This window comes from Nicotiana tabacum, chromosome 6, assembly GCF_000715075.1.
Source record: "Nicotiana tabacum cultivar K326 chromosome 6, ASM71507v2, whole genome shotgun sequence".
Lineage (NCBI taxonomy): Eukaryota > Viridiplantae > Streptophyta > Magnoliopsida > Solanales > Solanaceae > Nicotiana > Nicotiana tabacum.
In genome coordinates, this window is record NC_134085.1 from 168,026,905 (window position 1) to 168,045,100 (window position 18,196).

Consider the following 18,196-nt stretch of genomic DNA (forward strand, 5'->3'; position numbering starts at 1 on the left):
ATGCACGTGATGCAAACAAACGTTCCTACTAGGGATCCGGCATGAAGCTGAGTTATTCTAGGTTCATAACCTGGGTATTTGTTCTAGACTGTGTACCCTAGCGGACAACTCGAGTCGAGGAGGGGGCTACGTACCGGGAACCAAAAGGCCATCCGGCTTAGTAACTTGTCCGGCCTCTTTCTTATTTCAGGTATTGACATTAACAGAATAGGGAGTCTCGACCAGCAAGCACATCCCCGGAGGTAAGAAGAGAAGGGTTTCGGCACAATTTATATACAGTTCAGATAATATCAAAGCGGTAAAAGCAGCATTTAGCACATTAGGCCCAAACATGTAACAAAATAAGATAAAGCTCACTATAACAATTTATCAAAGCTCGAATTCTGAACCCTGAACCAGAGATTCTGGGTTCGGTCCCCAGCAGAGTCGCCAGAGTTGTCACACCTCCTTTTTCGCCTGCGCCACCCACAACAGAGACACGAAAGGGAGTTTATTCCAATTAAAGGACAATCGAAACAGGATTTATTTCTTTATTTCAGAGTTGCCACTTGGGAGATTTATGGTGTCCCAAGTCACCGGTTGAATCCCGAATCGAGGAAAAGAATGACTCTGTTTAACAGTCTGCGTACCAGAAATCCGGATAAGGAATTCTGTTAACCCGGGAGAAGGTGTTAGGCATTCCCGAGTTCCGTGGTTCTAGCACAGTCGCTCAACTGTCATATTCGGCTTGACTATATGATATAATACATGTTGAATATATGTGCGAATTTTAACTTTTATCATCATCATCATCATTATTATTATTATTATTATTATTATTATTATTATTATTATTATTATTATTATTATTATTATTATTATTATTATTATTATCGAGAATTGCAACTTTGTGAAAATATATCTTGAACCACGTCACCATCAATGTACCCGTGGTCGTCGACACACTTCGACTCCGTTGAGATTTGGATTTGGGTCACATAAATGTGCACCCGAATATAGGAAAATAACATTAATAAATACGTGCCTAAAGACTAACGTGTTGTTATTATTTTTTGGTAGGGCCGTGAAATTTGCTAAACGGCCCGTCCCGGAATCTAAGTACTTTTAAATAAATAATTATTGAGGGCCCCGCAATTTTTGTATTTATTTTTGGCGAAGCACGCCTCCTTTATTTTATGGATATCTTAAAATGACTACATTTCTATTAAATTCGTCTCTAAAATAACAGAGAAAAAATCCTAATTAATTACATGCTTAAAAAAACGTAACATATTAAATGCTAGGTTAAGACAAATGTTAACGGAAAGGAATATTACTAAAAATTGAAATTATAAATAATACGGAATCATTAAATAATATATTTAAAAGAAACTAATTATCCCATAACCAGATTAAACTCGCATTGTTAGATGACTTGAACTGTTGAAATTAATTATTTACAACTATTGAAAATTAGAATCAATCTTAATTACTAATGCATATTTCTAAAATATATTAAATTTAACATTAACTCGCCTTGTTTGAACTCAAATCATGCCATAATGCCTAATTCGCGAAATTAATTTAAATTCATGCTTTAACTAAATTTAGCTATATGTTTTCGATTAACTTAATGTTGACAATATTAAAACCTTCATAACTAGTGAACTTAATCAGTTTTGCCAAGCCGATTCAGTAAAGACCGGTTTATGTTATTTTCCTGTTATTCCAATTATTAAAAAGTTTGACAGTAATGAGCATGCTTAATTATATATACTACCTAATAATCAAGTTAAAGCAAAGTATTATTTAATACATCACTGCAAGATGCCTAGTTATGCAAAGCGACAGAAATTTACAGAATAATAATACATGAAATAGCCTAAATACAATTAGTGAAAGAAACAAAGAAAAAGCTAAATTAAAACTTTAAAGTTCCATTCTTCATATGTATTCATACTTTCATATTTCAGCTTACAATATGCCAAAATTACAGTTGTGTACCTGGTATTGCCAATACAAGAAGAAGAAGGTCAGCAAAGTAGTATGTAACACAACAACAACAACAAATAACCAGCAATATCCAACAAATGGAACACCCAGTGACAGATTTGAAAACCGAATAAAATCCAGCAATAACCACTGAAGTAGTAGCAAATAACCAATTAAACTCGAGAAACAAACCACATGAAAATCCGGAAACACCAACAATAATCAACGGGAAAAAACAAAGTGAACTCCTTTTTTTTTTTAAATTGAAAGACCAGTTAATGTTTAACCCTTAATTCTCTCTTAATGTTAAGAAAATTCTTTCTTTTAAACTCTCTTCAAATTCGAATCCCTAAAAATCTTTTAATATTTTTCGAATTTTTTCTCTCTATTTTCAGCTCATTCCCCCTCCTTTCATTCTGTCCAAGTATGCTCTATTTATGTCTCATAACAGACCCCTTAATCAATTAATCAAATAATAAAACCATCCATTTTCTCTTACCAAACCCACTACTACATAAAAAATGCAATTATTATTTATTTAATCAACTTTTCTTGAGCCCCGTAATCCTACTATGTCTTGTTCCCCATGATTGATTAAACAAATGCATTATTCTCCACCATTATGTCTTGTCCCCCATTACGTATTAAAAAAATGTATTAATTTAATATTATTAGTACCAAGTGGACGGAACACTCAGATTAAATAATTGTTCAAATTTTCAATTCCAAAAATGTCCCTTTGAAATTACTGAAATTACCATTCTACCCCTGAAAATACTGCGATTTACCATTCTACCCCCATCAACTATAACCAATTCACCTAATCAATTCTAACCAAAATACAGCAGCTATAACCAATTCCTAATCAAATTCAATCAACAAATTCAAACTAAATGATGAACAACAAAGAAACAACTGGAATTATTTTGACTGAACAATATTTTTTAACAACAAACCTACTTTCAGATTCAACAAAAATAACAAATAAGTATATTCAAATCATTGAGCTCAAATTCAAATTAAACTTAAACAGAACAAATAAACGGATTCAAATCACCAAACTCAATAATCAATTGATCTTCAAATTAAATCCAACAACATTACAACAAAGATGGATGATTCAAACTAAATAAAAAAATTAAAAACCAAAACATAAGCTCACATTAAATCACTGGATTAAAAACGAACTACAAACAAAAAATGAACACGAATTAAATCTAAATTAAGCAACAAAGATCACGGATTCAAGCGATTAAACTAACACTCTTCTATATTAAACTAAACAAGAACATAAAACAAACTGAAGAAATTATCAAGAAATGATAACAACGAACAAGAAAAGAATCAAATATATACTGATTTCAAATCCGAGAATATCAAACAAAATACGGACAGAAATGAAACTTAAACCAACTAACCGGAAATGAACAACGACGAACTCGAACGGAAATGGCAAACTCGAACCAAGACTGCCAACGACCTAACAGATCTCGACTTCAACGACAACCCACCTTCTCTTTTAAACTCGACGAACTCAGAACGACAAACGACGACCCCAAACCTTGTTCTGTTTTCTGATTTTATCAATGGACAGACCATTTTCAGGTGTTGTTTTGGACTGATTTTCGGAAGAAGGGGCGGAGGAGTTGTGTTGTTCTTTTGAAGGTGAGTCCATGAATGGAGGAACTAGTGGAGTTAGGGTTGGTCGCTGGTCTGGTTGGGTGGTTTCCGGCGAGGCGAGGGTCATTTGGACAGGAACAACAGCGCCTTGGAGAGGAGTGGGATGTTGGTTCAGGCGAGTTTGGTGGTGAAGAGCGCTGCTGCGTGTGGAGACGTAGTGAAGGCAGCAGCGGCAAAATGGAGGTTGGCTCGCTGGTGGGTGGGCTAGGTGCTTCTCTAGGGTTTGTGTTTATGAAGAAGGTGACACTTCTCTTCTGATGGAAATGGCTGCTGACCCTAGGGTTCTCTAGTGTTCTTTGTTAGGTGTTTTATGAAGAAGAAGAGCTGTGGGCTCTCTTGGTGAATAAGGGTGGAGAAGACGATAAGTGGCAGTCGTGGCTACTTGGGGTTCTAGGGTTCTTGGTTGAAGATGGAGATGTGGTCGTCTAGTTTTTCCAGCGACTGGAGGGGTCTGTTTGGACGTGAGGATGGAGGGGAAGGGGCAGCCATGGGAGCTTGGGGTTGGTTTGGAGAAGGAGAAAAAGAGAGGGGGGGGGGATGTTTTAGGGTCTGGGAAAAAATGAAGAAAAAATGGGAAGGGGGGTTGGGATTAGTTTGGGTTATGGGGCGGACTGGGTCGGGTCGATCCGGTGGGGTTATTTGGTTTGGGCCTGGTTGATTTAAATTAAAAGGTGGCCCAATCCGATTTTCTTCTTCTTTTATTGCTTCTTTTTTTTTCTTCTTTTATTTTTTCTTAAACTAAAACTAAATTCTAAAAATCCTAAATTATCATATAGAACTAAATTAATTTATAAAAGTGCAAAGTAATTCTCAATAACAATTAACACACAATTAAATAGCAATTACGATAAAATCACACAATTTGGACATTAAATGCTAAAAATGCAACGTACAATATTTTTATGATTTTTTGTTCTTGTAAAAACAAGCTTAATTGCTCCTAATTGTAGAATTAAATCTTAAATGCAAATGCGACATATTTTTGTATTTTTTATTAATTTAACAAATAAACATGCATGGACAAATACAAATAATTATCCAAAAATGCCACGAAATTCTCAAAAATTGCAAACAAAAGGAAAGTTGTTTTATTTTGAATTTTTTGGGAGTAATTCTCATATAGGGCAAAAATCACGTGCTTACAGAGACAAAGTGTTCCTACGAGTCTCCCCTATGAAAGGTGTGATGCGGTTCGGGAAAAGAGACAAGTTGAGCCCCGAGTTTATAGGACCGTATAAGATACTAGACCGAGTGAGAGCGGTGGCTTATCGCTTGGCATTTCCTCCTAAGCTGTCCTTTATTCATCCAGTGTTTCACGTCTCAATGCTAAGAAAATGTATATCAGACTCATCTCAGGTGATTGAAGTACCGACTATATCGCTCGATGAGAAGTTGTCTTACGAGGAGGAGCCAACGGCTATTGTTGATAGCCAAGTACCCCCATTTGTTTCAGTCTACAAGTACGTACTTGAGTTAAATTCGGAGACCGAATATCATAAGGTGGGGAGGATGTAATACCCTATATTTATTAGGGTGTATTGGTCATTAGCATAATAATAATAATAATAATAATAATAACTAACTAACTATTAAAAAATAAAAGAAGAACTAACTAAATAAACAAAATAAAAAAATAAAAAAGAAAAAAGTAAGGAATTTAAAATAAAAGGCCGAAAGGGCCCGTTACAACATCTACCAACAAAAAATTGAAAAGGGTTATCAGACATCCTTCTAAGGAAAACGAAGCAGAAAACTTTGAAACGACAAAAAGGAAAACGAGCAGAAAAAAAAGGGGAAAAGAGAAGAAGAAGAAGGAAGTTTTGGGCAAAGGCCTTAAGAAAAATTGGAAACTAAAATTAAAAGTATTAAAGCTCTCCTTCGACTCAAGAGGTTAACCTTCTTCTCCTCATTCGTCGAATTATTTTACTGCATCTCTGCAATTTCATGTAGTACAAAAGAGTTCAATATCAATTTTTTCTTATATAAAAGAAAATATGCAATCACTATGGAGATAACAAGGCTATAAAGGTTTGGTTTAAGCAGTGATAGGTCTAACTTTAGAGGAATAAATTATACTTAATAGTTTGAAATTGATAGAATTATGGACTAGTTATATGATTAAATATAAATCCACAAATTAAGACTCAAACATGAAACCCCATGATTGGGTATTCAAAATTAGCTATGAATTAGCCTAAACAAAAAAATTAACGTGAGATTGATATTATGTAATTATAGATTGATTGGAGGAATTTATACGAATTGCTCGAGGTGAAGCATTTGGTATTTCGGCACGAGTATGGTGAGTAGTAATCTCACCATGATTTACACATGATTTTAATATGAATATGTTACCGATTATTTTGAATTGCATGTGGGACAAGTCTTTTACTCGATATGATACCGAAATAGTTATTTGACATGATTACCATTGTTTTAAATACTCTTGTTGCCACTAGATATGTTTTACCGTTACTTGAATTTACTGTTATCGAAATGAAATTACATGATTTGATAAGAATCGAAATGCCATATATTATTTTAAAATATTTTCCTATGAGTATATACGGATATAGAGACAAGTATAAATGTGAGTAGACTTTGAAGGATCCCGTAGCTAACGGCGGGTTCGTTAGACCTGGTGCACCTTGTATTTACCGATTACAAAGTACATTATAGCCCTCGCTATTGGGAAGGTAGAACTAGCATGCCGTTACCGATTTTCCTCTAGTAGGGACTACCGTTATATTTGACTTCTTGCGAAGAAGTCCACAGTTATACCGATTACATGGTCCGTTCATTGAAACCTTCCAAATATGAATACTGATATTATATAGTGGTTACCGAGCTTATTACTGAATTGTTAATTGTATTATACTACAAGAAAAGCATGATGAGACTGAAAATTGTTTATTATTTCGGAAAGGGCATTTGGTTGTTATTTTCTATTTGAGCTACTAGCATGTTTTTTGACTTGTCCCTAATAAAAATGGTTGTGGTTAAGTGTTATTACTCACTGAGCTATCGACTCATTCTCCGCTAATTCTTTTTATAGAGACAACAGTTGACACGAGCGAGGATTTCGTTAATTAGAGCGCAGAGGTTGATAGTTCTTGGTGAGCCTCGCACTTGTTCGCGTGGGCGGAGATTTTTATCAATTGTTATGGTCTTTTCTTTGAACTCTTAGAGTCTCTCCATGGTCATTCTTTTAGTGTCTTGAGTATTTTTCGTTATTATAGACTTATGTTGAGTATCGCTCATTCTTATCAAATTTGGAGATAAAGTAGTATTTCTAGTTGTTAGTGAGTGGACTATTAAAGGTAGATATTTATTTTGGTTAATTGATAAAGTCATTGTCATTTGAATTGCTATTAGGATGTTTGGTTGTTGATTTGAGATAAGAAATTTTTTGAGATAGTCCAAAAACAGGGGAAACTCTATCCGATTTTCTGTAAAATACCGATGATGCTTACTTGGAGACACCTACTCCTAAGTGCCGGTCATGATCCTAAATTGGATCGTGACATTTGGTCTTTAGATTTAATAACTCGAGACAATTGGTTTGATTTGGTAATTGTAAAATTCGAACCAACGCGACCTATGTACACCCCTAATAGAAAGCATAAAGTATCTCGCATTCACGTGGGGTCCGGGGAAGGACCGCACCTCTAGGGTTGTGATGTAGACAACCTATCTAAATGCAAGGATTAATGGCTAATTCTACGACTTGAACCCGTGACTATAGGTTATGGAGAGATAACTTTATTATTGCTCCAAGATTCCCCTTTGGTGCATGTGGCTCCGCCACTGGTTATAGCCAGTGCCGGAGCCAGAAATTTCACTAAAGGTTGTCAAAATATAAAGAAGTAAATATACAAAGAAGCTAAGGGATTCAGCATATAGTATATATACATAAAAATAAATTTTTGACCTAGATACGCAGTATAATTTTCCGGCGGTGTCAATTGACACCCCTTAGCCTACACTAAATAATGTATAGATGGCTGAGAGCAGATTACATAATTAAATGTGATAGACCGAGCCTAGAGGACCAAATATAAGTAAATGAAAAATGCCGCAGCTATAACGTAGTACTGTATACTAGGTTATACTTTTTCACTCATTAGATAAAATGTGAAAAATCTCATTGGACAACATTTGGACCAATCAACTAACATTAACATGACAGTTTGTTCCATCACAAAGTCACGATTAGAGGTCTGAAAAAAGATTATTATAAACCAAATCACGGGCCAGACGTTAAATTCCCTAACCCTTTTGCACTGCATTTTTTATTCAACCCTACTGTTCGCTTCAGCCTTTAAATACCCATTCATTTGTTGCCTTTCTGTTATTGCTTCCCAGCCTCAAATGAAAGAAATAATGGAGGTCTCAACATGGTTTTGCAATAATGGCCAATATTCATCAACTTATGATCAAAATTCAAATTCTGAAAAACAAAGCACTACTTCAACAACATATGAAGAAACCAGCTCTTGCAGTATTGACACCTTTGCTTCCCCAAAATCTTTCAAATCTTATTCTTGCGTAGCCACTTTTAATACCTTAACCCCACAAATTTCCCATCTAGCCATTCACAATAACATTTTATACGCTGCATCTCTCAACGAAATCACTGTCTTTGATTTAAAAACCTATGAACAAATCGACACATTCAGTCATCAAACAATTTCATCTTTTGGCATAGTAAAATCAATTGCGTTTAGCAAAACAAAAATCTTCACAGCTCATCAAGATTGCAAAATTAGAGTTTGGCAACTCCCACCCTCCTCCGAAAAACATCAACTCCACTCAACTCTTCCAACTTTAAAAGATCGAATCCGACGTGGCATTTCTCCAAAAAATTACGTCCAAATTAGACGTCACAAGCAAAAACTCTGGATAGAACATGCAGATACTGTTTCAGGATTAGCTGTTAATGAGGAATTAATGTATTCAGTTTCATGGGATAAAACCTTCAAAATTTGGAATATGTCGAATTTTACTTGTTTAGAATCCGTAATAGGTCATGTCGATGCTCTTAACGCCATTGTTGTTTCTCACGACGGCGTCGTTTACACAGCTTCGGCTGATGGGGAAATAAAAGTTTGGCAAAGAGAAAAAAATAAGCATATTTTAGTAGCTACGTTGAAGAAACACAAATCTACAGTGAATGCATTGGCTCTTAATAAGGAAGGGTCAGTTTTATTTTCAGGAGGATGTGATGAAAAAATATTAGTATGGGAAAGAGAGGAATATTGTGCTGATTATATGTTGGCTACGTGGCCATTAAGAGGACATAAGGGTGCAATTTTGTGCCTGATTTATATTAATGATGTTTTAATTAGTGGATCATCTGATAAAAATGTGAGGATTTGGCAAAAGAGTAGTAATACAGAATGTGGATATTTTTGCTCGTTAGTTCTTGAAGGGCATTGTAAGCCAGTGAAGTCAGTTACAGCAGCTTGGGAATGGGATGATGATAATAATGGAGCTCTTTCTGTTTTTAGTGGAAGTTTGGATGGAGAAATTAGAATTTGGGAGGTTATTGTTTCAACGTCACATTAGTTACGGGTCAGCCCGAAGCCCGGTGTACTAAGCTCCCGCTATACGCGAAATGTGAGGAAAGGTCAGACCACAAGAGTTTATCATACACAAGCATTTTTACAAGAGATTGTTTCCATTGCTCGAATCCGTAACTTCTTGGTCACATGCAAATAACTTTACCAGTTCAACATCACATTAGAGTTAATAAATTCATCAGATAATTGATGGAGTAGAATATTGAAGAGCTGCTTTTTCATGTTAATTCATTGAATCGTGGATATGATTCATGCTAGAAATAGTATTCTCACCTCATTGTTGTTTAATTATTATCGACGGATTCAAGATTTTAACTTGATCGTTCTACCTATAACATTCTTGATATTGATCAAACAATTGTAGTACCTCTGGAATTATGAGTTTAAAAGTGTAATATTTATTGAAATTTGGTGATTCTTATTGCTACTAATATATTTGCAACTCTATCGAAAATAGCGCCTTAATTTATTGTTTATAATATGCTGCCATTGTGGAAAACGCTGGAGAGCTTCTTGAATATAATGAGAAAATAAATTGACGGAATTAATCTATATATGGAGTAGTTTTTAAAGTAAGCTGCCGGAGGCGGGTGTATATGTTTACTTCTGAAAATCCAGAGCTTATCTTTTTTAATTTGTTGCTATACATTTAATTAGAAAATGCGCTCCGTTTTAATTTCTTAAGCATGCTTTGTGTAAAGGGAACTATACTTTGATTTGGTAGCAAGAAAAGGAAAAGAAACTATATTAACAATATGTTCAAAAAGCATCAATTTCCCCCACCAAAAAGTGTTGCCGATAATAGTTTGTGCTCCATGTGCATTTTACAATATGAAAACATCGGAATTAATCATGCTCTTCCTAATCCTATGTACTAGTAATTAAGGTACCATGTTTGGCGCAGAAAGTATATAAAAGCTAGCTATTCCGACACAATTTAATACTATTTGTGTCTCAAACCCACGCAAAGAATGTCTGCTCTTTTCCTAACTATTTAAATTCCTCAATATGTTTCAAAAAGGAAAAGGAAAGAAAAGATATTCTCTGTTTTTCTCACTCGACCACGGTTATTATAGGGTTTAGGATTTAAGGTTCAGAGTTCGGGGTTCAGGATTTAGGTAAAATTAACATAAATAATCATCGACCTAATCGCTTAAATTAAAAATAGTGGCAGGTATATAATATATATATAATTGATGTATGATATGTGTATAATCGTATATAATTAATGTAGAATATATATATACCGACTATGAAAAGTAAATAATGAATTTGGCTGGCTATTTGGGTAAAACTCAGAATTTTATTTGCTCTTCTTTGGCTGGTGGAAAAAAGAATTTTGTCTTCGATCCTTAAAAATAATTTGAAGAACACTTACTGTAAAAATTATCCTTCCTCTAATAACTTAAACATATACAGATTACAATGACAAAAATAAATAATATACTAGGTTAAGGTAACTTTATGCCTAGCTAGGATTTGCAAATAAAATAAATTAAATAGCTAGTACTGCAATGTCACAGCTAGTTGTTTATCATCATGAAGGAAACTCACATGACTTTGAGAAAGGAGAGGAGAAAAAGATTGATGTTACTATTTAGCAAGCCTAATTATAAATTTATAAGTCTATCTCTAGTTAACCATGATTTTGTGTAGAGGAGCTTCAAATTAACCGACAAACCCTAAACCTCTGAATGTGCATTTCGAGTTTCCTTCTTAATTCAGATCTTAAAAGTGAAAAAACGGAAATGCATTTCAAAAAGCTAAGCACATGTCAGCCACCCAATAACAACACAAATTCCTATTAAGTGGGAGAAATTGGGGCCGCCCTTCTCTTAGCTATCCCTATTTAAATATGGACTAACATGGAATAACACCAAACCTTAAATTTAATTAATTCCATAAAAAGTGGTATGGTTAGGGTTAATCTTCAAGCTTTATTTGTGTCTATGTTTGGAATAGTCATATTTGCGTAACTGCTTACGTATGTTCTCCCACGGGAAAATTAAGGGATTTAGGGTGGCCTTCACGCTTCACAGTAATATAAACTTTCGTTTTTTACTTTATTGTCATCTTTAATGTGAGAAGGTTAAAGCACAATATATCGCCTACAATTTCAATATTTCAGTATTAAATTTTACTACTTAGTGATTGGATCGAAATCAAGGTGATAGATCAATTAGTTAATGTGATGACCGAAAGAGTTATCTTCTATTTTAGAACTCGATTCCATGCTCCGAGGCCTTAAAACCTCGTTTTTATTCCTCCTCGATTTGCTACGTAGTCCGGGCGTGTATCCGAAAGCCCTAATGTGAAAAATTGATGAAAATGATAATTTTTGGTCCAAAAAGTTGATTTTTGTTGACTTCGGTCAACGTTTTGAGTAAACGAACACGGACCCGTATTTCGACGGTCCCAGAGGGTTCGTAATAAAATATGAGACCTGGGCGTATACCCGGAATTGAATTCCGAGGTCCCTAGCCCGAGAAATGAATTTTTGAAGAAAATTGATAAGACTGAAAATGTAATTATTTGAAGGATTTGATCTTGTTGGTATCAGACCGTATTTTAGTTCCGGAGCCCGGTACATGCGCGTTATGATATTTAAACCTTATATGTGAATTTTGGTGAAAAACGGAATTGATTTGACGTGATTCGGACCTTTGGTTAAAAAATTAGAAGTTTGAAACTATCTTGAAAATTTCATGCAATTTGGTGCTAAATCCGAAGTTTGTGATGTTATTTTGGCGATTTGATCACATAAGCAAGTTCGTATGATGTTTTAAGACGTGTGTGCATGTTTGGTTTGGAGCCCCGAAGGCTCGGGTGAGTTTTGGATAGACTATGAAGTGATTTGAAACTTAGAAAAATAGTTGTATACTTCAGCTGTGTTGCAGGCCTCAGACCTCGCAAATGCGAGGTCAAGGTTCTCATTTGCGATCACTGTTGAGGACACATTTGCGAGGCCTTCATCGCTAATGCGAAGGAAGGCTGGGCCAGCAGTTATCACAATTGCGAGTATTTCTTCGCATTTGCGAAGTGAACTGGGGAAGGGGAGGGATCGCAAATGCGATCATTTTATCGCATTTGCGGAGGAGTATGTTCGCATTTGCGAAGGCAGCAGAAATGCTAGGGGTTCACATTTGCGATACCTTTCTCGCATTTGCGAAGAAGCTCAGGTCACAAATGCGACATCTGCAGCTGTTCAAAACATAAGTTAGACGGGATTTTCTCCCATTCTCCACATTTTTCAAATCCTAGAACTCTAGAGGCGATTCTGCCAAGACCAATTCTTCTCCAAAACTTTGGTAAGTGATCTCATCCCACTTTCTTTCAATTTCCCATCATATTTCATGAATTTCCAACCATAAATCTAAGATTTCTATGGTAGAAATTGGGGGTTTGGGTAGAATTAGGAATTTTTATAAATTAGGGATTTAGACCTCGACTTGGGGTCGGATTCCAAAACCAATTGTATATCCGGGCTCATGGGTGAATGGGTAATCGGATTTTGTTCGAATTTTAGATTTTGACCAAGCGGACCTGGTGTCGATTTTTGACTTTTTAGAAAAAATATTGGGGAATCTATAATTATACATTGAAATTGATTTCTTTAGCGTTAATTGATGATATTAAGTTAATTATGACTAGATACGAGTGGATTGGAGATGAAATCGAGAGGTAAAACGGTAATTGAGCTTTGAATTGCCCGTTGGCTTGATGTAAGTGTTTGGCCTAACTTTGACTTGAGGGATTAGGGATCCCCGACTTAATTGCTATGTGACATTCTATGTGTGTGGCGTATAGGTGTGGTGACGAGTACCTATGCGCCGCCAAATTACCTGTTTAGCCTGTTCCCTCCCCCGTTCTTAATATATTATTTTTCTGTCTTAACTGCTACATGCTTATTGATGTTTCCATGTCTAATTGCTTCTTGTTAAATGTTGTTTTCTCTATTGATGTTATCAATTGTTCCTGAGTTTCATTATATTACATTGTTGGTTTAAATTGGTTTATTGGTGCTTCATGGTACACTTTGGTTTGTTTCGCTGTGTAGTATTTAACTGATGGAGTTTCATAATGGTATAGATTTTTCCGTTGTTTTGGTTTAAGGTATAAATGTTGTGGAGGGTTTTGAGCAAAATTGTGAAATACTTGTTCTTATTTTGTGATTGGTACTGATATGGTGGGATCGGATTGCACGCCGCAACAGGAGGAATAAGGATGAAATATGATTGTCTGGTGGGATCGGGTTGCGCACCGCAATAAGAGGAATAAGGGTGATATATTGAGGAGTAATAATTGACTGGTGGGATCGGGTTGCACACCGCAACAAGGAGTAATAAGGGTGAATGTTCATATTGTTATTGATTATATGGTAGGGATCGGGATGTGCGCCGCATCATTTGTTGTTTATGTTTTCTGTTTCTACTGTCATTTTATTCTGTAAGATTGAAATTCTCTTAAGGATTGGTTAATTGAGTACTGGCAAATTATTTGGGTCCCGTATGTATTTGATGCAAGTTACTATTTCATTTTGTTCTGTATTTCCTTTTGCGTTATTATCAACTATATGCAGGTTATATTGTAAATGCCCCGCCTTAGCCTCGTCACTACTTCGTCGAGGTTAGGCTCGACACTTACCAGTACATGAGGCCAGTTGTACTGATACTGCACTTTGTACTTCTGTGCAGATTTCGGAGCTCGTAGTGGCTGATCGAGAGGTCGCGTGGTCGCTGATACTTCATTAAGGAGACCCAAGGTAGTCCTGCTGGCGTCCGCAGGCCCTGGCGTCCCCTCCTGTGTTTTCCTTATTTCTGTTTATTTCTTCTCGAGACAAATGTATTTTCTTGTTTTAAACCCATACTTGTAGTTATTCATAGAATGTTCGTGAGTTGTGACACCAGTTTCTATGTGGTAATTGTCCGGTTTTGATAATAATATAAGGATAATCAATTAAATATGTACTTCCGCTTTTATTTCTGTTTGAATTAGCTTTGCTAATCTTAATTACGAAAATGAAAAGGAAAAAGGTGGCTATAACTCTAACGTTGGCTTGCCTAACGAGTGCGATGTTAGGGTGCATTACGGTTCCGACGGTGAAAAATCTGGATCGTAACAGTTAGTTGATTATCAATCAATTAAGTATTGGTGTGTTTATTTTGGAGTAACATTATCAACTGAATTATTTCTTTCTGATATATGATACTTTACAAATTTCACTATCATTTTGATCTTAGTGACATTATTAATACAATAAAGTCATCACATTTTCTAATGACTTATGTAGCTGTTACCAAAAAATTTCCTTTTGATTAATTGATAACACCTTTACAGTTAAACATTATAATAACCTATCCACTGCTTGATACAGTGTTAATAATTACTTTTAGCATAATATAACCCATGGTTAGCATCTCTAAGTTAAATGTCAGAAATAATTAAGGACTGTGATTGGACTATATTATGTTTGTCCAAGTTACTTGTCCGCTGAAGTGGCATATATGCATATAATTTTTCTTGATTGTTTATAAGAATTTGTTTACTTCTTATTGTATTTCACGAAGATAAGAGCAATTCTCACATTTTGTAGTTTCTTCCCTTTTTGAATAACACAGATGTCACACCTCCTTTTTACTACCACCGAAAGCGTTTATAAGGGAATTTTTTTAATGTAAGTGACAATTGAAACAGGATTATTTATATTAAATTCAGAGTTGCCACTTGGGATATTTTATGGTGTCCCAAGTCACCGGTTTAAAAATCCCAAATCGAGGAAAGATTGACTCTCAATATGAAGTCTGCGAACCAGAAATTCTAAATAAGGAATTCTGTTAACCCGGGAGAAGGTGTTAGGCATTCCCGGGTCCCGTGGTTCTAGCACGGTCGCTTAAACTATTATAGTTGGCATATTATCTGATTTATTACACGTTTTAGCTTATGATGCACTTTTAACTTATTAACCGCTTTTAAATATTTTAGGACGCTTTTTAGGAAGAGATTCACGTTATTTAAAACATGCCTTGAACCACGCCACATGAAATGCACCCACGGTCCACGACACATTCTATTTAACGTTGTTGAGAATTGAAATTGGGTCACATGAAATGCACACCCGAATTTAATAAATAATGGAAATCAATTTAAATATCGCGCCTAAAGCATCTACGAAATTTTAAATTAATAATAAGGTTTGCGAGGGCCATGAAAAATTCAATTGATGGCACACATCGATTTTTAAAGAGTTAATATTGATTAAATGAGGGCCATGGGTTATTTGATGAAAATGGCACACCTCAAATTTTATAGAAAAAAAAGTGAATTAATTTTGTGAGGGCAATAAATTATTGGTTTTGTGGATATGACACACCCCAATTCATTTTTAAAAGAACACACTTAGCTAGAAGTTGTATTCTCTTATCCTTAATTGATTTGAACTAAAGGAATGACTGTGGGTGATAAGAAGAGTGAGAGAACAACTATTGGGCTTCTGATGATTCAAAGCCATTTGGTTTGGGCATGTGCCCAAAGAGATTATTAAAAAAAATGAAACTACATGCAGAATGAATCCAGAAATGGCCAGGCGGATTCTTGTCCTTTTTCCAACGGGCCCTAAGTCCTGGCCGAAATTGGCAATCGGACTGGACTGCCCACATTAGACATGCAATTGACTCAATTAAACCACACATAACATGTTGTTCTTCAACTTGAAAAATATTTGCTATTTTTGAGAGCATTGATACAATAAAATAACAATCCTTAACTATCTAGAGAAAGAAACTAGCTACCACAAGAAACAATCTAGACAGAGTATTTATTAACCCACATGCTTTGAAAGAACCAACTACACTAACATTTCTTAACCTTGTTCAAATCTAGACAGCAAGTCCAAAGCAATAATGGACCAAGTCTATGAAACCTTTAACATTTAAAGCACCAATCTTCTTTCATTAACATTTTGTACCTATTCTACATATATTAATCTATTAGACGTAGGGTAATTATGCCAACACATGCCAAAAACTCACACATTAACTTACAACACCAAAAAAAAACAATCACTAGTTCCTCATTTTGACTGCAAAAGGACCCAAACAGACCCTGTTCAGGAGGGTGCTAAAACATCCAACATAATCCTAATTAAACCCCAATTTAACAGACAAGAAATAGAGCAAAACAAACTGATTCTAACATGGTTTCAACCTGAATCTGAAAATCTCATCAACTCTGAACATTCATCTAGACCTAGGATAAACTTAAATTAAATGACAACCTAATAAGAGATATTGGAAATTTAAACCCCAAACTTAATAGCATTATAATACATCAATAACATGTAAGGACAACAAAAATATATAAACTAAGCTATTACAGAACATGAATGTAATTTGAAAAGCAAGAAAGTAAAATTCGAAAAGAAACAAGTTGTATTCATCATATTTCCATATTCAAATTCCATGTTACACTTCATGTGTTATTCATAGTCCAAAAGATACCTGAAAATCAAGAGAAAAGCAAGGAAAGTGAGGGATGAACAACAGCAGTAGATCAGCTCAATAAACTCAGCAAAACTAGCTTCTTTCCAAACAAATTAAACCCAGAAGAGCCTAGTTCTTTGGAGCCTTTTTAGAATTCTGACTATCAGGGAACTCAAAGAACAAAACCAAGCAAGTTTCATACCATTTTCAGTATTTTCAAAGTTTGAAAGAGAAGGCTCAGCCGTTTCTAAATTTTAATCTTGTAATCCTCCGAAAATTTTCCCTTAGCAATGAAGGAAACAGCCATTTCTAGAAAACCTTTAGGGCAGCAGAAATGATTTCTATTTTTACCAATCAACCCTTCCCCTAATTTTCATTTTAAGCCCTGTATTTCTAAACCAACTACTAAACTAACCCAAACCCCACTTTCCTGGAAGTTTCCTATTCAGTTGTTTAAAGATTCCCTTTGCCCAATTTCCTAGACTACCCTTTAAACCCCTCCCAACTACCTTCAAGCCCAGCTGGGCTCGAAAACTCTTTAATCAAACTGAAAATCCCAAAAACCCCGCAACCCCGTGGGCCTTGATATTGAAGGGACTGTTTGTATGCAAGGCAGGCCCCAAGCCAAACGGAGCCCAAATCAAGACCAAACATGGGTCAAATTGACCCAACAAACAAACCAAAACCCTGAGCTTGCAAACCCGGACTGACCCTCCCCTCTTTGGGCCTTTAACTTACGAAACCCAAAGTTTTGATTCCAAATCCCACAAAAGCCAATCAAGAAACTGGGCCAACAGAGTAATGAAAAGTTTTGAAGCCAGGAATCCAAAGAAAACAAAATAGGAGAGAAATTGAGCGAAGTCCAACAACAAAATCAAAGAAACTAAAACAATGCTGACTAAAAATAACATAAAATCAGCATGCATACAGAAACGATTTGAAAAACAGAAAAAACAAGAAAGAAAAAGAAAGAAACAGAGGAAGATGAGAAATGAGAATACAACGAAAGATGAAAGAAAAAAAAAGGCCGGAAAATACCTAGAATAACATGATAGACAGTGGACTTGGACAGATCTTCCAACGCCTTCGATTTTGAGCCAGAATTGGCATTAATCGTGTGTCCTTGTTGAGGACAGACGAGTAACACCAATTTTAACCCTAATCGTTCAAGGAAAATTCCGATTTTTGGAAAGATTTTATTTTTCTTCTGCCTTTTCTTTTAGATCCGAAATTGGTTAGATTTGGTGAGGATTTGAGGAGATGTGGTTATGGATTGGGAGTCAAGGGTGAGTGGGGGTTGTGTGGTCAAAGTTTGGGGTGGATTAGTCTTCGCTGCCGGCCGGTGGAGGCTCAGGAATTTGGAGGCGGCGGGTTAGGGTTCTTGAACTTGGGGTAGATGAAGTGAAGAAGGTACATAGGTTAAATTGAAGGGGTTTAGACACTTTAATTGAAATAGGGGACGTTCTTTGGGCCATTGGATGAGAT

The 18,196-nt window shown here is 35.6% G+C and overlaps 1 protein-coding gene across 1 annotated transcript; it reads left to right on the forward strand.

Annotated features, from left to right (window-relative positions):
• The first annotated feature begins 8,019 nt into the window (after nt 1-8,019).
• Nucleotides 8,020-9,615, forward strand: LOC107770705 (protein JINGUBANG-like). The gene has a single exon (XM_016590039.2). It carries the CDS (start codon nt 8,023-8,025, stop codon nt 9,217-9,219), a length of 1,197 nt encoding a protein of 398 aa, XP_016445525.2. The 5' UTR covers nt 8,020-8,022; the 3' UTR covers nt 9,220-9,615.
• The last annotated feature ends 8,581 nt before the right edge of the window (nt 9,616-18,196 follow it).